At 50.9% G+C, this 19,495-nt stretch overlaps 3 protein-coding genes across 3 annotated transcripts; all 3 read right to left on the bottom strand.

The window, feature by feature from the left end:
• Window positions 1-1,657: 1,657 nt before the first annotated feature.
• Window positions 1,658-5,296, bottom strand: ASPACDRAFT_81627 (AP-2 complex subunit alpha). Its single transcript, XM_020205917.1, has 4 exons — window positions 4,396-5,296; window positions 3,982-4,316; window positions 2,012-3,924; window positions 1,658-1,956 (listed from the first exon to the last, which is right to left on the bottom strand). Exons 1-4 carry the CDS (start codon window positions 4,845-4,847, stop codon window positions 1,864-1,866), a joined length of 2,793 nt encoding a protein of 930 aa, XP_020052210.1. The 5' UTR covers window positions 4,848-5,296; the 3' UTR covers window positions 1,658-1,863.
• A 960-nt stretch (window positions 5,297-6,256) lies between these two features.
• On the bottom strand, window positions 6,257-6,878 carry ASPACDRAFT_126096 (putative copper resistance protein Crd2). Its single transcript, XM_020196883.1, has 3 exons — window positions 6,663-6,878; window positions 6,506-6,601; window positions 6,257-6,446 (listed from the first exon to the last, which is right to left on the bottom strand). The coding sequence occupies exons 1-3, from the start codon at window positions 6,820-6,822 to the stop codon at window positions 6,367-6,369; spliced, it is 336 nt and encodes a 111-aa protein (XP_020052211.1). The 5' UTR covers window positions 6,823-6,878; the 3' UTR covers window positions 6,257-6,366.
• Window positions 6,879-8,125: 1,247 nt separating this feature from the next.
• ASPACDRAFT_35147 (homeobox domain-containing protein) lies at window positions 8,126-10,063 on the bottom strand (the record flags this gene model as incomplete). Its single annotated transcript, XM_020200096.1, has 4 exons — window positions 8,126-8,505; window positions 8,573-9,213; window positions 9,277-9,414; window positions 9,471-10,063. 4 exons carry the CDS (start codon window positions 10,061-10,063, stop codon window positions 8,126-8,128), a joined length of 1,752 nt encoding a protein of 583 aa, XP_020052212.1.
• Between the last annotated feature and the right edge of the window lie 9,432 nt (window positions 10,064-19,495).

Below are 19,495 nucleotides of genomic sequence, written 5' to 3' on the forward strand. Positions count from 1 at the left end.
GGGGGGAAGTGGTTCTTTCCGCCCCCTCCCCCCGGAGCAGATCATTAAATTATCCATCCCTACTCCTCTGTACTTTCCCTCATAACGACGCGGTCTCCGGTCTCAACGGAGTTACATTGACAGGACGGAGTAGTGGTACTGTGACTAACCATGTAGTAGCCTAGCTAACTAACTACTTACTACTCAAGAGAAAAGAGCCGACCCGACTTTTTATAGTAAATTACTTTCCCCCTGGTCTAAGCGTGCATGCCATATGGGATTTTGATTAAACCCCCTCCATTGTCAAACAGTAGTTCGACGGGAAGTTTCTCTAGCTTCTTTCTCGTGACAGCCACGAGGGTTGGAGAGACTAGTAGACAAGTAGACTATTGATTGATTAATTTTGATTAGGTGGGATTTGACAACAGCCGAACCGTGAACGACCTTCACTCAGTAAGACAAGCCCCATCAACCATCGGGAATAGTTGCCTATGGAAATGAAATTGGACTGGAGCTCGAATGGAGAAAAAAAAAATTCAAACTAGATTAACAAAGGACTAGGAAATAAACGGGGAGACCTAGCCTGGTGGGAACAATATAGTCTTAGACAGTTAGACTATTTATCCGCTAGACTTAGAGAGGGGGGCGCAATTGTGACAAGTTGAGGATAAGTTATGGGCCCCGAACGGAGGTCGAAGCCCGAGCGGGTTTTGGCTGTGCTTCTAGTGCGATCGGAAGAAAGCAGGAGAAGATGGACTGACTGACTGACTGACTGACTCGCTTTTCACCACTCACTCAACTCCATCCAACTCAGCTCAGCACACCTCATTCACACTTGAGCAAGAGGAACCAACAAAAGGTTCTGGATCGTCTCTCACGTCATGACATCAGCGGATTTTCTGGGGGAAAGGGCCTCTTGCTACAGTGACCAAACCACATCATCACATTGCATCCATTGTGACAGTACATCCAATGCCAGTCAACAGCATCATTCATGCATTTTTTGCCTCTTGGGGCAAATAATGCATGGATGATGACGATGAACGGGTGATCGGGCATGACGAAAGCGGTCTTCCAATTCAACCCCCGTTTGTCTCCTTTAGGACCGGGTGGAGACCACACCCGCCTAATCAGGAATCTGTCGGAGCCGATCTCCCGGTATCACGTGTAAGCTTGGACCCGAGCGGGCTTAGTCTGCTCCAATGATCGGCGTGCAGTGCAGCTGACTCAGCTGAGTTGATGGTCGGGTCGATCAGTCGGTGACCTAATTGGATGATCCCTTCACGAACTGTGGACGGTAACCCCTCTTTTCTTCGACTCAGTCCCTCGTCTGTAGCCCCAGAACAGCCTTACCTCGACACCTCGACAGACACTGCATCATCGATCAGATAACATCATCGTCTGTCGACATCATATCTGACTATCCTGAAGATAGAGTTTGGGAGGCGTCTCGACCTGATCAGGCTCAGTAACCGTGGACAGGGTCAACACGTATGAGTACCTAGTACGATTCACAGGGCACATGAAAAAAACAAACAAAAATAAACAAAAAAAAAGTACAATAGGCATCAGCGTCATACCCGACCAACTCCACTATGCGATTTACACAGACCATCACAGCAACGCGCGTACACTTGCCCACATTACCCATCCGCTAACATCAGAAACGAAATTACTGCCCACATGCAAAAAGGTATATACGGTAGGTGGTCAAAAGGTCGGAACAAGTAAAATACATAAGTGCCTGCGGCCATCATGGATATGCCCGCGCCACCATCCCGGAGTGAGGAAAGACAACGGATAAGAAGTAAAAGGGGAATAAGTAAATTAGTTTTGATGAGGAGGAGTAATGAACCGAACCCGGTCTTCCGATGCTCTCTCTCCCTACAATACTCCTTGTGACAGCCGTTGCTCCATCTGCTTGGCCAGTGCTTGCGGCACGGCTTCTTGCGTGGCTCGGATAGTGACTCGGTACATCTGTAATTGGTCAGTTGGTCATCGATCTTTTCTCGAAGCAAAATCTAAATCTTACCTTCCGCTCATAGTTGGGCTCCAGTCGCAGAAGACAGCCCGTCTTCCCGTTGACGAATTGATAAACAGCGCAACCCACAATGTTCTTCCCGTTTGGATCGACGTTGTCCAGGATCTTCCAGCCAAATCCTTCCACCACCCGCCGAGTGAACGCTTCGCTAACATCCTTGGCCCGCGCCGTCACTGCAAAGGTATTCTGCGCCTCCAGCGGTCCTCCGCCAATCTGCCGCCACCGTTTGAAAAAGTCTTCGGCTGACAGCGCCGATGGCTCCATAAACCGATGCATCAGGATCGGCAGCTGCAGCGTGTAAGCTTGGAGTGCGCCAGCAAGGTACGAGATGCGGATCGTGGGCGCATCCGTGAATGGCCCGTGCGATTCCACCAGCAGCGTTTGCTGCGTTTGCCCCGCCGCCGGCACAGACGGCTCGGGCAGACTTTTCGTGTCAAGCTTCAGATTCGGGGCAGCGCGGTTGTCCAGCGTGGTCGTGAGTGACCCGACCGGGTACGAGGACTTGTTGGAAAGGTAGATCTTCACCACTCCCATATGACCCCGGTATTCCGATCGCAGGCCGACCTGGATCTGCGCATCCTCAAAGAGAACGCCTTCGTCGGTGAAGTATAGTTTGTTGTAGCCAACATCCCAGTCGGGCGTCAGATGGGCCGCGCTGGCCATGTTAGGAGCAGCAGAGGCGCTGAGATCCAGCCCGGTTAAGTCGCCAGACGCACTGGGCCCTGCAGCTGATCCGTTCGTTCCCGTCTTGGTGCCGTTGACGATCGTGGTGAAACTGCGCTTCAGTCCCGTGTTTTGCGCCATCAGCACCTCCTTCTGGTCCGCATTGGCATCCTTGCCGCCCACCACCCATGTCTTCTTCTCCGTCGTGCCCGCGGTTTTCTGGTGGAGACGGGAGAGCAGGATCGAGGCGCGTTCGGAGAAGGGGGGCATCTCATCGCAGACCGTCCGGAGCAGATCGTCCGTGGGAAGCGTCGCCAGCGATAGATACTCAAAAGCACGCTGCTGTAATTCCGAGTCGGGAGAATGGCTGTACAGGCGGAAAATGTGCAGGAGTTGGGGTTTGATTTCGGGGAAGAGGTTGACAAACTTGATGAATGATGACAGAATCATGGCCCGCGTGTTGTCAGTGCTGGTGATCATCTTCGCCTGCAGTGCCAAAAACTGCTCGATCGGGCTCGAACCCTGACTGTCCGCAATCAGGTGGCCGAATTCCCCCAAAACATAACAGCCGATCTTCACCAAGCTCTCGTGGCAGTCGGTCTTCAGATATCCAAGGAGGTTGTGTGCCGCATAAGCCTGCAGTTCTTCGTTGTTGGTCACGATCTGAATCACTCGCTGCCATACCTCCTCGTTGACGTGGTCACCAGCCAACGACAGCAGCTTGAGTGTCATGTCGATGTACCACTGGGCATCCGTGGCATATTTCTCCGTGAGAATGGCTACCTTCAAGACCATTTCCTCTCGGATCGCATAGTCGGCCGTCTGGAGATAGCGTAACAGCTCGTTCACGATTGGGCCAGCATTGGTCGTGTCGCACATACTGTAGACTAGATCCAGACCCTTCCGCCGAACACTGATGTCGCGATCTCGCAAGGAGCCAAGAATGATACTCTGGTGCTTCTTGATGGGATCGAGGGTCTCCGCCCGAGCAGCGAAGTGCGTCAATGCTTCCAACCCCAGATAGCGGACGTTTGTCTCACGAGATTGGATGTACTTCCCTAACCGAGCAGAGATCTGTAGCATCAGGCTATGTTCGGTGTCCAGGTGTATAAGAAGGTTGATGGCTTCGAAGAGGACCGCATTCTGGGCGTTATTTTGCTGAACGTTCTTGGGCGCATCCATAGCGGAATTCATGATCTGCTGCAGAGATTCACGAATGATCTCACGGACATGGGTGTCGCCTGGAGTTCGGTTAGCATGAAGGGACCACGCAGCGGATCGTTGGGATGATCACATACCTGAGGGAGGGTAGTACTGCAGCAAGCGCAGCAGCTTCACTTGGATCCACGGACATGGCACACGATAGTAGAGATAGTCGGGCGCAATATCATTGTCGACCACAATCCTTTTCAGTCTGAAAGCAGCCTTGACATAACACCCTGCGTATTCCTCCGGCTTGTCCTGAGCCAGTGCCATGACCAGCGATGTCACCGACAAAGTGACACCCATGTCGGGATCATCCATGATGGAGATTATACGTTCCGCCCACTCGGCCTGTACAATGCCCGGGTACTTGCGATACAATCGGAGAAGGGTAAGGGCGGCCTTCTTCTTCACGAAGGCTTTGGAGGTCCTAGTCACGAGAGTCAGCAACTCCGACCTGAAAATCACCAAGAATCCCTTTCTTCGGAACCGTCAAGCAGTCAACTTACGGCGAAATCAGTAACCGGTGCACATCCGTCGAGAGCGCCTCGCCCATCTCCCGTCCACCGACGTTGGCCACCGCATGGAGCGCCAGACAGTTGTTCAGCTCATTGTGGTCCAGCAGATCCTTCCGAATACTGTTGACCACCAGGTGCAGGAGTTCATGCTGCTCGTGCAGGAACAGAGTCACAGCCAGATAGCCAATCTGCTTCTCGGAGTATTTGGTGGAGGAGATGAGGTTGACGGCCTCCAGGTGGCCGAAGTCGACGTCGTAGCCCTGGATGTAGACGTAGAGCAGCTTGCAGACGTATTTCTTCTTCTGGTACCCATTCAAGCTGCCTCCCTTGAACTTCTGGCGGATGTTGGCCAGCTCTTTGTTTACCCGCTTCTCTTCCAGCTCGCGCGCTCGTGCGTTTCGCAGGTCGGCGATGAACTGGACCAAACCCCGCATGGACGACATGGTGGGCGACAGAGCACGGGGCGAGTATTATTAGGAATAAGTGATTATAATGAGCGATGAGTGTGGATTAGATGTGCGAAGGTTAGTTAACAATGCTGGCTTGACTGCAAGAAGAAGACGAAGAAGAAGGAAGAATGAGACCAGTCGCTTCGTCGGTCAGTCTCTCTCGGACTCGGGTCGAACGGAGTGGGCGGATTCACTGCGTCCGTTGCACGCAGTCGCCGCTGCGTGAGGGAACAATGCGGGGAGGTTCGTCGGTGTGATTTGTGATTCTCCACTCAGTATCTTCGGAGCGCATGGAACATGGCGTGGAATGCCGGTGTGGAGAGCGAGCGGAGATCTGAAGGAGGAGACGAGGAGGAGGGGGGCCGTAATCTGATGCGCACCAGGGGGTTTGACAGTCGAGTCGCAAACTGGCCGAAGGAATGGAATGATCGGGAGATAAGTAGAAACAGTAGATAGTCGTAGCAATTGGAGACACAATTGAATCGAGATCCTCTCGCTGGCTTGAAAGGAATGGTAGAAGAGAGAGGAGGGGAGAGAAGGTGAAGTTGCCAATCGGGGATCTTGCAGCAGCAGTAGCAGCAACAGCAAGCAGCAGCAATGAGAGAGACCCTCGTCAGGAGGGAACCAAGCCGGGCCTCAGCCACTTCCGCGGCCGATCCGGCTGCGGAAAGCTGGAGGAATATTAATGCGCTGTGGCGGTGCATGCAGGGATCTTATCATCAAGTGGTGATGTTAGCCAATGCTTCTAGAATTCTAGAAACATGATGGAGCCGCCTCATCTCACATAATTCAAATTCTGACACCCAGCATAGCCTATGAGACACCCAAATTGACTCTGCTGTATCACCATATAAGAAGAATCCCCCTCCCCCTCCCAGTCCACCCCACCTCCCGGTCCTACAGGAAGGCACTGCTGTACCGTAGGACCTATCTACTTGATGCACGAACCGTTGTGACTAGTGATTTCGGATGCAACCTTATCGGATCCCAGGGTCTGCATCCCGGCGGGGACAAGGGAGATTTTCACACCCAGACGGGCAGCCCCCCTCCCTTCCTCGACATGTGTGCCCGTGTTCCCCCTGCCACTACGTACTCATGGTCCGTGTGGTTCATACTTATACTCAACTCGGTTGCTCGTCTTATCCTCATTAGTCGACTAGACCCTCCGAAGGACGATTCCCCTATACTTGCTGAGAGTCGAGATCCAGCATGAAGCGAACCAATCTCTACGCAACTCAGAAAAAAAAAAAAACGAAATTTCAACTAGTAATGTTTCACAGGACTCTAGCCCGTTAATACCATTGTAACACAATCTCATCCTTGAGAAAAGTACCCCATGCTACTACTGTCACTACCACCTTTCATAATATCGAAAAAAAAGCCCCCCGATCAAACTCCAGAATGAAAACTCCAGATCCCCGAACCGTGCCATGCTATGATGAAAAAAAGAAAAGCCCACCGAAGGAAGAAAAAGGCAAACTTGAAAGATTGACTCAATCAGAGGGTCAAAAGATCAAGCGCGGGTGGTGAAGTCAATCTCGTTGCTCTCAGCGGCAGCGTCCACAGCAGCGGCCTTTTCACAGGTGCAAGAAGCTGAGAACCAAAGTTAGCTGGTGTTTCTGTAACCGCTTCTAGGTTGGCTCTGGACTTACTGGAAGATCTCTGTCCACAGGGGCAAGCATCGCCCGAAACGGGGGTGTTCTCGCTGGGAGCACGCTCACAGGTGCATTGGCCGGCAGGGCGGGCTCCTGAGGTTATGGGGTTAGCTTCAGAAGAAAAGATACAGACTGTTGGGGGGGCAGAACATACTGCAAGAGCAGCGAGGCCCAGAGACGGTGTTCTCGGACGAGGCCTTGTTGCAGGTGCAGTGGAGGGCGTTCTCCTTGCCGCAGGAGCACTTGGCCTGAGCGGCGCAGACGCAGCTACCGTCGCCGGAGGTCTTGCAGCAGGTGGAAGCAGGGTTGACCATTTTGACTGTTGGTGGTGGGAGTTGAGGGTCGAGAAGACAAAAAATGGGTTTCCGAGTGAGAGTGGTAGAGAAGGGAGGATGAACCAATGACGTCACGGGTAGGTGTCGGTTGGATTGATTTGAGGTTTGATGCACGAAGATGCGATCGCAGTGTTCCGAGACGAAGTAATCGTTGAGTGAAAGACTGGTAGCTTGAGTATTTGAGTATTTGAAGCTCTTGATGATGATGGTTGAATAATTCGTTGCAGGGAATTAACAGTATTTATATTCAACGTCGTTCAACTTTGTAGATTCCATGATTGGCAATCCGCGGCGGCTGATTGGTTGACTGACAAGAGCCTCCGTGAAGTCCCGTGACCGCAGTTGCATTCGTCGATCTTTGATTCGACCGTTTACCACAAGAGACAAAATCAATCCAGCAACACAGAATGCTTGGGTTTGTAATACTCGCAAGCTGGTAGGCATTTGCCACTTAGTGACCTTCAGAAAGGATTGCCTTAACATCTCTTTTCATTGGATGAGTATAATATGTACCTTGAACCTGGCTATATGGGCCTGCTCATTCCTACGGCTGTCATTGCACCAAACAATTAAGGCGATCTGTGAATGCCACTGCATCTGCATGGCTGCAGCATTACACATTACCAAGTACGTAGCACTCAGAAGTAAGCAACCTGGCTCCACATTAAAATCAGGCCACTGGTGCATGACGTACTCACTACATACATGTACTCGTATAACCTACCGCGGAGTCGTCTCAGCTCAATGTTATGGAGTGCGGACTGCGCATTTGTGCAAGTAGTAGGCAAGAATTGATGGCAATCCAGATAATTAGACTAGAATTTAAGAGTTGTATACATATAAACCCAGGGAAGCCACCCAAATCCAAGACAAAGGCACGACGCATGCTAAAATGAAACAATAAATAGAAGCAACAGGGCTAAACGGAAGGCCCTCGCGAATTAAACCAGAAAAAAGCAGTTTTGACGCCATGGAACGTCCGGTCCCAGCTTGGAGAAATGGGATCCGGAATGCAGTGATGAAAACCCCCTTTTTCCTGTAAAATCTTTTTGTGACGAAACCAAAACAGTAGCAAGCCAAGACGATGATTAGGATCAAGACAATATGTATATATTCCGGCAGGCGAACGAAATGCCGATATGTGCAATGCACGCCAGAGGTAAAGGGAGGAGCGGTTGGAGGCAACGATTAAATAGGTATGAAGAACCAGGCAGATTAAAGGGCGGCGTATCTTGAGAGAAGGATAGAAAGGATGTTTCTGAGTAGGCCATCGGTCATTGTGTTAGAGGTAGTTGGCATATTCGAAGGTCTGGTTGCCAAATTTGGCCCTCAAAGGATCGATCAATTGCGGAGGATTGTTGATTCGGTCTTCTGCAGTGCTGACCACCGGTCCTTGGGAAACACTATTGGCTTCCGACGGAAAGGAGGCGGGAAGGCTCATGCTGGAGGCGTTGGCTTGGCTATATGGCATGGCGGTATTCATGTGGTATTGGTGGTGATCATATGAATAGGGTCGGTAGTCGGGCGCCTCCGAGACCGGGATGGATTGCATGGCGGGTATCTGCCTCCCATGTTGTTGCATATGTGCATTCATGTCAATGCCACCAAAGGCCTTGGGTGCCGGCATGGCTAATGGGGATTGGTAGTTGTGCGCCTGCTGGTCTATCGCCATCTTCATTAGTCTTGATGCCCGATGATGTCATAGAAAATGTGGCTGGCAAGAACTTACTATGTCCATCGACGTTATAGTGAGCTTGTTGATCCGGCTGTCCAGTTGGGGATACAGAGCCCTCGATGGCTCGCTGTTGATCATACCCTACCACCATACCGTTCGCCGACCTATTGATACCATAATCCAAGGGGCGACGACTGTATGCCATGCTCGGATGAACGAGCGGCTCAAGCCCAGGCCTTGAATATCGCCCCGGGTAGTGAAGTCCATTGTGAAACGAAGCCTCAGAAAAGCTGCTGGATCTGGGGAACGGAAACGTGCCGCGGTTATGTCGGCTCATGTCGGTAAGAGGTGTATGAGCGCCCCTATTCGCGATGGCTGCTGTATGTGTATAATCATTGAAGTGTCGATCCGGTCCAGCTGAAGGGAATCCATTCGTTGTCGAGGCTGAGCTGAGGGGCGAGATCACATAATCGTCATCATTCCGAGGAATCCCATCGGTAAGCAGCATCTTCAAAGCATTAGTATCCTTGCCATAAGTGAATGTAAATTGGGGAGACGCAACAGGTGCCTCTGAGGTTGTTCTGTGATCAAACGGCGTCCGTAGCACTTGGGTTGTATCGAAGTCATCGGGCAATGCTCTGGATTTAAGGATTCGGTCCCGGTCGTTGCTTGTGAGTCGCTTGAGCTTCGCCCGTCTGCATGGAAAGTGTCAGCCTCACAGCTGCATGATAATGAAGCTCAGGTATGGCGGTGTATACCTGTTCTGGAACCAAACTTGAACTTGCCGTGGCGTCAAGCCAGGAATCTCTTTGGACAGCCGTTCTCGGTGGGCAGCATCAGGGTGTGCTTGACGGGTGAATTCACTCATCAAGAAGCGGGTTTGATTATGGGTCAGTCTGCCGTTTCTTGTTAGCAACACGGCGAATACGGTCCATTTCTATGACTTGCGCACCGGAATCTCTTCATCTTCTTCTTGTCGTGCTTATCTGGTGACTGTTTCTTGTCGCCATTTTCGGACGACGCAGCTCCTTCATCCGATGAAATCATTGCGGCATCTCCATCTCCTTTCTCCTTGTCATGCGCTTCTTCTTCAAGTTTGAACTCGGGTGTTGTCTCTTTTGCATTCTGTGAAACGTCGGCTCCTTCAGCATGTGGATGGTGAGGTCCGCTCTGGCTGATTTTCTCCTGTCCCATCTGAACCAATGGCTCCGTTCCCGTGCCTGTGTTGTGGTTCACTAAGCTATTATGGGGATTTGTCCCCCCAATGGGCCTGATTGGGCTAGATGAGCCGGCGGCAGCAATAGCTGGAAAGGCATTCTCAGCCTTGATCACAGCGGGCTGCATGTCGGCCGAAGGCGTCTTTGTAGGCTCGCCTTCTCTCTCCCACGGCCCGGGCAATTTGGACGGGATAGCCCTCGGCTTCGGTGCGACTTGCTCGCTGCTATTCCAAGAAGCTGTCGACCAATGGTTGGTGATGCCGGGAAGATGTGAAGTAGAAGGTTGTGATAATGAGGACAACCAAACACAGGGCCCGCTGATTGACATGGTAGCAGAGGATGTGTACCAGTATACCATGTACAGGTAATAGAAAGAACAATTGTTATGCTGAAGGTGGAAAGAGATCAGGCGTACTGCAGCTGGGAACGCAGATATAGACTGACTCTAACTTGCAACCCAGATGCCAGACCAGGGATGACAGAGTGGGTCTGCACGAGCTGTCGGGGCGCTTGCTGAAGATGCACCGGATCTCCGAGGACGGGTCGAAGACACGAAGGAAAAGAGGAGTAAATGGCAAGTTCTTTGCGTGTGAGACGCAGCAAGTAGTCGACACACAGCAGCGTGGACTCTGGACGGCGGGCAAGCGACAGCAAATGAACGACAGCGCTACCCTAGTAATGATCTCCCCCTTGACTTACACTCCGGGGCGATAAAGGAGATTCTCGGCCTCCGCTAGGACCACTGACGAACGGCAAGAAATGAAAGGTCGATCCCTTTGCTGGGTCCAGGATTCAACCGGAGAGGGGGGTGGATTGTTACCGGACGGTGGGTAGGAAGGTTATAGAAGAGATTAAACGGTGCCTAGCCCAAGCGGGTAACGAATGCACGATCTCGGGCAGTGGAAATAACGGAGGACGTTAAATGCAGGCCCTGATCACCTCCGGCCAGTGCGAGAGATCCACTTTCAAGTTGGCCACCGCAAGCACAAAACCGTGCTAGTAATGCAGCAGCGCACACGACGGGCAAGCTCCTCCCACGAACGAGTGAGGGGAGGCTGAGAGGACGAACGAGAGACGAGGAGGACAAGAGAGAGGAGGGGGGAGGGGGAAGGGGGGCAAGGGACGAATAATCTTCAGGTCCTTGTACAGGGTGTTGTAGCAAACGATAGGTAGATGTCAGCTGCTAACGCGGAGAACAAACTCAAAAGAATGAGGAAATGAAACTAAGACCGACAGGAACGAGCGTAAGAAAACAGGAAATTAAATGGAACGGGCCACAGCTTGAAGGTTCGGTACACGGAGATCCCAGACCATCCTACGATTGTCAACTAAACCTCCGGAGGCGTAGCGCCTACTGAGCCATCCAGGACCAGGACCGGAGTGACAATGAAGGTGGGAACGAGGGTGAAAGTGGGAATCCAACACGGGCTGGGGAGAACCGGGGGATGCTACCACAATGGATAGGAGGGGGATCCAATTCAGTCCGGCTGCTGTCGTCGTCGTAGTACCTTCGGGGTGGTCGACTAGTCAGCAACCACAGCAATGACAGCAGCAGTTGTAACCGTAGTTGGAACACTTGCTGGAGAACGTCGTCATCAGACACGGTCCTGACCAACGAAGGAGTCTGAGATGACCACGCTCCGAGTCACCAAAGGCCCGTAACTAGCACACTGCAAGACAAGCGTTGACTGGGGTTTCGGCTTACAAGCGAGGAGCAGGAATTCGATATCGATGAAGGCAATACGTGGTGGGAGGTGGTGCAGTGACTATGAGAATAGAATTGGTAGATGGGGATTGCCCAGAGTGTAGAAAGTATCCATGTAGAGTGCCAAATTCGACGGATACTGTAAAGTGGCAATGTGAAGGGTCAAGCCGGGGACGTTCCCTACAGGCGTGATATGCGGAAGAGGGACTGACAGCCCTGCGGACGAATGATGCAGAGGATTATGGAAGAGCGTGGCTCTTCAGGTCCAACGGGAGAGCAAATCGCCCCAGAGCTCACGCAGGGTATGAATGAGGCGGGAAGAACAATCGTCAACCGTTCCTACGCCATTCATGTCCCGCGCTCCTCATTGATTGTAAAATGTCCGACGTGGAACCGGCGCCCGCAACCTCTGCATCGCATCGTGCGGGTCATTCAGAGTCTGGGACAGGTCGTTCCTAGTGCCGAATCCACCGGTCATCCTGGTCGTCAGCCAACCGCAGTAGGAAAGGGTCGAATAGACCCTGGTTATCGACCTGGCTCATCCAGTCACAGTGTGCCGTCTTCTCCTTGCGACAGTAAAGATGGCAATCGGCGGTACGCACCATGTGGAAGTGCTGCCGACAGCACTAGTCGGGCGTTGGCTGCTCCATAACCCGCCGGACACCGGGCATGGATCGACTCATCGAGACACAGGAGGGGAGGGGGGTCATTAGGTTAGGGAGCCACTTGGCGATATCCCCACCCACCTTAGCCACCATGGCACCAACAGTCCGGTGGTGTGAAACAATTGACACGTGAGAAATAACGAGAGAGGGCAACCAGCAAGCAACCTCAGGAGCTAGCCAGGGGAACATTAGACAGGGGCTACTATCACGGAGAATGGAGAGGGAGATTGACCGCATTAAAGGGAGTTTGAGCGGATCGAAATCCCCCCTCCATCTCCTCTTCAGCGTGAACAATACACAATGAATCTAATCAATGTCAAATCGTTTAAGACCGACAGGAAATTAAATTGTCGTCTTGTCCCGAAAAGAAAACACCGCGGCTCTGGAGAAAGAAAAAAAACCTCGAGGTGGAGACGGGGCGACAAACCGTCCATCGGGTCATCGCATCTTGGGTACGATCCAGCAAAAATACTGGTTGAAGCGATAACCTTACCAGACTGTCATCTCAGGTACCGGTCAGGAAGTGTACCGGGCTTTTTTTTCCCTTCTCGACGGGCGTTCGTATTGTTAATGTGTGTGTGTGTGTGTGTGTGTGCTATCTAAAAGTCAGGAAGTGCATTTCCGCCCGGTCTCCACGGAGCCAGGCGGACAGGGCGGAAAAAGACAACGAGGTTGCCATCATCATCATCATCAATCATCATCATCATCATCATTTTGTCTCTCATGATGATATTTTCGTTCTGTAGCTGCTTGTAGCGTCATTGTCAGACAGGTTGATTCCTGTCACATCGACTGTCACATCGAGAGTTGACGAGTAACGACCAAAGGGGAGGGGGGAGCTAGTAGTTTGGCGGTACTCCAGACTCCTCGGTACTTCGTACTGGATGACGGTATGGTGGGTGCCATGGTATCTATTCCAGGAGAAGAGGAGGTTGTCGGAGGAGGGGGGGCAAGGATTTCCAGCCTCTAAGACTTCTTGTATGTATGTCCCTTAGCCCAAGAAGGCTTAGAGGGAGGTCAAGCGGTAGAAAGTTCAGGTCAGACAGGGTTTTGCGGAGAAAGATAAATGCAGAATGGACGCCGAGTTTTCAAGCCTCTCGCGGCCGAAGCAACTGGAGAAGGAGAACTTGGAAGGAAAAGGTACCGGCTAGACTCCAGTTAGTCGAGTTAGTGCAGTTAGTGCAGTTAGTGCAGTTAGTGCAGTTAGTAGCGGGTTAGCGTCCCTCACTAGTCTTTGGACCGAGGCTGGTGTGTGTTTAGTCATCCACTGACCAAAAGCAAAACAAGTCAGAACAGTCAGGACAGTCAGGATAGTCAGGACAGTCAGGACCACCAGGCGGACCATGCACACTGCACCAGAACTGTACTGTACCGAGTAAACCACAGAAATCATTTCAATGTCTGACCTCCTAAACCAAGCTTGACGCTAGAACCACGCAGTCAATCGGGGAAATATAGAAGGAAATTGTCGAGAACAAAGAAACCCAAGACGAAAAAGAAGGGGGAAAAAGAAAACAGCTGTCACTCTGTCTCCCTCCTTCTTTGTTCCTTACTCCTTTCCTCTGTCTCGCTCGTTCTCCCTGTCTCCAGTCTCCACCTGTTCCATAAGCCGGACCAGAACGGGAGCCACTAGACAACGGCCGGATTGCGAGACCGAAACTTGTCTCGCTCCACTCCTAACGCGAGCATGAAACAACCCGGAAGATATTCGGTAAGAAGAATGAGGAAGCAACATGAGGACGAATCTGGCAAAGGTCAGGCGGCCAGAGAGCGGGGATCATACTCGTACGCAACCAACGCAACAAGTTAGCAGCAGCAGTGGAGATCTGGCAGGAACAAGACGACCCTCGCTTGCTACTCAAGCAAATGCTGGATTGATACTGAGTAGCAATGTCGAGAGAGACTTGCAGCTAAGTTACTCGCTAACATGTACAGTACATCGCCTCGTTGGCGGTAATAAACAGGTCTTACATTACTCTAACTATGAGTATGAGTCTCGTAAAGACCGTCTAGAGATGGCGCATACGCCAACAAGCTACTAAACCTTTCCAGGCTACCCACTGACTGCTAGAGTGTGCTAAGTGCTCAGGATATACCAATAGCTTGGGAAACCACCCGAAGATAGGTCATCCAAGAGAATATCTACGTAGTCAACCAACACCGAGCAAAGAAAGATGACGATGAGACTAGAGGAAATCAATAGAATGCATGATAAGACAACTATGACCGACTTGTGCTTTCTAGTCAGTGAGGTAGAGGCGGCAAGAAAGTCTAAAAAATTGTAGGATAATAAATGATTAAAGGATATACTCTGTAAGGATAAGGATAAAATAAAATAACCGAAATTCAAAATTGTTTTAGGCTACGTAAATGATGAAAAAAAAGCAAGAAAGAGAAAAAGAAAAAGAAAAAAAAAAGAGGCGGCAGGACTTGCTTGGAGAATTGAATGAATCCGACAGGTGGAAAAGTTCCGGTGGGGCAAAGCAAATCCTTGCCTGCACCATTAAAGATAGAGGCTGAAGGAGCTATTGGCTAATACTTACAGTACTCATGATAATCATACAAATCATACAATCGAGCCCGCAGCAATCGCAACCTCGACATCATCGATCTGTCTTACCGCTACTGACTCTGGTCAGAGACCGAGTACCATCGGTTGCGAGAAGAGGAAAAATAGTGGGCAACTGATGTGAGTAGTGTGGGGATCGCGATACGATCAGTAGGAGCCTCGGAGAAGACATGAGATGCGCTGACCAATTGCCTAATAAGGGTCGGTCTACTCATCGCCTCCGTATATGTATGTAGGCAGCAATTTTGAGGTACGGTACAATATGTTTCCATTGTTTTGGAGCCAGGTAGGCCAGAAAGCCACAATGCAGAGTGATCAACTTGAATGGTGCAGAGCCGCCGTCGGGGCATGCATCGTACAGCAGTCGCTGGTGTCTTTGAACGCAGGTCAGAGCTGCCATGTAAAATATATATCTTGAACTCTTACTGGTGAAAATACCCAATGCAGATCACCTAGATTGACTACAGCCTACAGAGTACAGTAACCTCACGATATAACGAACTAATTGAGGCGGCCCCTTTTGTTCGTTATGTCGAGATATTTGTTTTGTCGAATGTATGTAAAAGACCTTTCATGTGACTTAGAACTGCCTCGAGGTATGCTGACTAAGCCGTTATTTTCAAATAACTTTTCGAATTTTCGTCTAAAAATCCTTAAAAACCCCCAGAAAAGTCCCTAAACAGATAATTTCACGAACTTTGTTATAAGGTGATATAACATATTTTGTATGGGAGAATCAATCTGTCGGTTCTGGAATTCGTTATACGGCAAAAATTCGTTTAATCGGGACTCGTTATAGCGTGAGGTTACTGTACTCCAAATCTTCTACAGTACCATAGTTACAGCCAGGCGGTAATAAGATACAAGACAGGAGAAAAATAGAGGATTGGAAAAACAATTCAAGGAAAAAATTTGATCTAGATCAGATAGGCCACATGGAAGTGAACCCGAGCCCAGGCGCAGCGGAAGGAGAGGGCATGATGTACTTCATCATTGCGAGGCAACGATGAAACCAAATCGACCACTTGACCCAAGACGGTTAAGACAAAGGTCGAGGAACGAGAGTGTTTGTACGTACACTGTATAGTACAGTACTCAGTAGTGCTTTTACCTCCTGTTGTTAGTTCTGGTGAGATTTGTCCGTTTCCCCCCCTGAGCTGGATATCTGCTGCAGATGTTCCTTGCATTATCCCCCTCATTCGAAAGACTGATCGCCAACCTCGCGCCATGATGCTCGTTCTGGTACATGAATACATTGATTGCAGCTGTCCACCGAAGCACAGACTGTTTCAAATCTAAGCGGCACGGAGAGAATTTTCCCGAGGTAGAGAGTACCGTAGCCGACTGACTGACTATCTGTCTGTCTGGCAAACAGTACATACAGTACGGAGTACGGAGTATGGAGTATGGAGTAGGTACTAGATAGGTCTTTCGGAGTCTTCACTGGATCCGGTGATATCGCTTGGTGATATCGCTGGGGAAGAAGGGAGAGAAGAAACCCAGGGAAAAGAAGGGGCAAGGCTTGGGATGGGTCCGTCCGTATTCGGCTCCTGCCGCGGACGTTTGTTTGTGTTTGACTTTTTTCCATTGATCTTATCCTTCTGCCATGCGGCCATGCCATCTCACACGCCCATGGTCCATGTTTGTCTTGATTGTCTTGATTGTCTTCCAGACTTCCATCCTCTCGCTTCCCTTCCATCTCCACTTTTTCCATCCTCGTTTCCACCTTTACTCCATCCTTGACCTCCTTTACAAATTCGCCTTTCGATGCAGAAAGCCGTGGATCCTATGTGATGGATTCTGCCCGCGGGAAATGTAAGGCGTGGGGAACAGCTGCGTGTGGCATGATCTCTTCAGCTCAGCAAGGCAAGATCATCGCCATGTTGTGGGACAACAGAGTACCCCTCCGGTATCAGGGACCTACCTGCTCTCCCCAATCCCCAAGTCCACAGCCAGTACCAGCGGCAACGACAGCGTAATCTAAGCACTACTGCGGATCCGAGGACCCAGAAGAGGGATGATCCCAGCTACAAGAGTCAAGCACGGCGGAAGAGAAAAAGAAAAACCCACCAGGGAGCGAAAAGCGCTCAGGGTGAGGTATGACTTCCTCCTGGTGTAGCAACCGTGCGGGGAAGAAAAGAAGATTTCCAGAGTCCGAGGCCCAAAGCAAATCGAGGCGGATCGAATGAACCGAGTGGATGCGAAGAGATTGGGGAGGACCAACTTTAATCTCTCCCAAGACTTCGCGTGGTGCCAAGAAACCCCTTCAATCTTACTCAACTTCAGCCCGTCAGCCAGCCTGAACTGGGTCGCTGGGTGGCATGCCCAGTTCCCGGGGGAATTATGCTTGCATCGACGATAGGATCTCGGGATTGATCCCTGGTGGAAATGAACGACCATCGGTCTTACGGGTGGGGTTCGAGGAAGCGCCCGTTTCCAGTCTGCACAGTTTCCACAATTTCCACAGATTGCATTCCATTACGCAAGCTCTCCCGGAGACCGCCGTTTGGTTGTTGTTCAAGCAGCGAAGCGGCCTTGCAATATGAAAAGAAGACATTTATCGGGTCCAGTGGAGTGGGAAAAAGTGCGCAAGGCGGGCTGGACGGTCGGGCACTGCCAGCCAGGCGAACAGCCAAGCGAACGAAAAAACTACGCACGGTACGGTTAAGCCCTGTAAAGCTGGGAAGCTTCGGGTTGTCCCGAGCAGGTAAAGCACCAAACCCAGCCAGCTTTGAACCCATTCATCGCTGGCCGTAGTCTGCCGATGCAGGTTCCTGGTCGTCCTGACGCCATGGTCTGGCTGGCCCTCCTGTGTCATTGGTCTGTGCGGGGGCCGTCGGCTTGCTTGAAACGTGCATAACGGCCTTTTTCATGGATTGTTCATTGATGATCTTGACCGAGATGGGCTCGCCATCGATAAATCAACCATACACAGACGCACGGAGTAAACAACAGTATCGCAGTCTCCGTACATACATACAATACACAGAGCCTTCTAGATGACGCCGTGCCTGGATCGAGATCGTTCGGCTAACCCGCCTCTCCCCTTTGGCCCCCCTGAAGCTTGATGCGGGATCTGCTTGCTACGGACCCCGGCATATCAATGATCAAAAATTGATTGATGACAGTGATTGCGACGGTATCACATTGATGAATTAGATTGATGACACGAAGAAAAAGGGGCAGGCATGACAAGGGGGCTCAAGCGGCAGAGGACCTGTCAATGCAGAGTCCAAGACATCCCTGACTCGCGACCATGACGGGTGAATCAGTCATGAACGGCTTTGTCAGTTCCCAGCAACAAGTGTCGGCAAGCGCGTGGCATCCCGTATCGTAACCCTATCTTTACGGAGGACAGTCGATCGATTCCGTCATGGGTCTGTCTAAGTTGCACAAGATCCTCAACTGACTTCATGTATACATGTTTGTGATGCCCATATTCCGGCTTAATCATCCAGACTGGATCATACTACATCACAATGTGGCGATAAGAACGCGCACGTAAACAAGAAAGTATAAGATGTGCGATGTCAGTTCTTGGCTCTATCGCTGGGCAAATCGGACGTGCAATCAACTCTCAAGGCCCCGAAGGCATAACCCCAGCAGGCACTTCAACCTCATCCAGTTTTTATGCATTTTTCTCGTGTTTCGTTATTCACTGCAGACCACGGCAAGTCGGCGAGCTCCTAGAACTTCTTTCTGCCTCCGAGCGAGGGTGAAATCCCACAGTTCGTGAAAATTTACCGATCACTTTACCAAATCAATCTATGGATCGAGCTTAATGAACAAGAGCGGGGCATCTAATAAAACCTCAAGTTACACATTGATGCGCACTGGCCCCAGTCATGACACTGCAATCTCGCATGACATCTTCGACAAGAGAACCACACCCATTCATGCTGTCATCGGTTGTGTCAAGCATTATCGCCCTAATGACTTCCCATCCCTCCTTCCTTCGAACAATGGGACCGAGCTTGACGAATGACGAATGACGCAGGAACTCTCCAGGTAATTAAAGTTGCTGATCATTGAGGGATATGTCCCCTCATAGCTTAAACCATTGGGTCATAACCACCATCTAAGAAAATAAATCGTTGATTCGTGCTTTTTCTACCTCTATGGCCGAGAGGAGCCCGATTCGGCCGCTTACAGATATTCTCCCAGAGTCTTTCGAACCTTCATTATGCGAACCGCCAGGAGATTCTTCCCCATTAGGGCTGCAGTGGATGCCTGAAGGAACCTTCAATTTCCGGTGGGCTGCACCCATCTATTTCCTTCAGCATCCCATAATCCCTTCTCTCTAGCCCCTTCCCTACCTCCAATGCTTTGGCCACATGCCTCAGACATGTAACACTCGGCCGAATGACATGTGGCAAGTGTCATGGATGACCCCCCTCCGCCCCCTCTTCTCCTTCTTGCGGGTGCAAACAGGAGCCCAGGGGAGAGGGGTGACTTTTCGGACGGGTGGATAGAGAACAGGAAGTAGTCCAACCATGCGGTGGACAGCCGTACTGTTGCCACAGGGCTAGGAGAAGTGCCTCGAACAGGATAAGGGCCATCCAAGAACCAGGTAAGATGGAGATACGCATGACTGAGTGCCCATCATGCTTCCCAGGCTCCTGGCCATCCAACCCCATCTCACCGGACCTAACCTAACCCAACGAATGGTACTAGTTGTACTTTACTGTGCCTTAACGATCCGGAAGAACACCGGCAGCGAATCCTAGAAGGCCAATCAACGCATCCACACCCCCGCCGTAATTTCCTGGATCCTCGTGACAAGAACCGACTTTCCTATGCGATCCATCACCTGCTTGGTCC

This window comes from Aspergillus aculeatus (assembly GCF_001890905.1).
Source record: "Aspergillus aculeatus ATCC 16872 unplaced genomic scaffold ASPACscaffold_18, whole genome shotgun sequence".
In the NCBI taxonomy this organism is placed as follows: domain Eukaryota; kingdom Fungi; phylum Ascomycota; class Eurotiomycetes; order Eurotiales; family Aspergillaceae; genus Aspergillus; species Aspergillus aculeatus.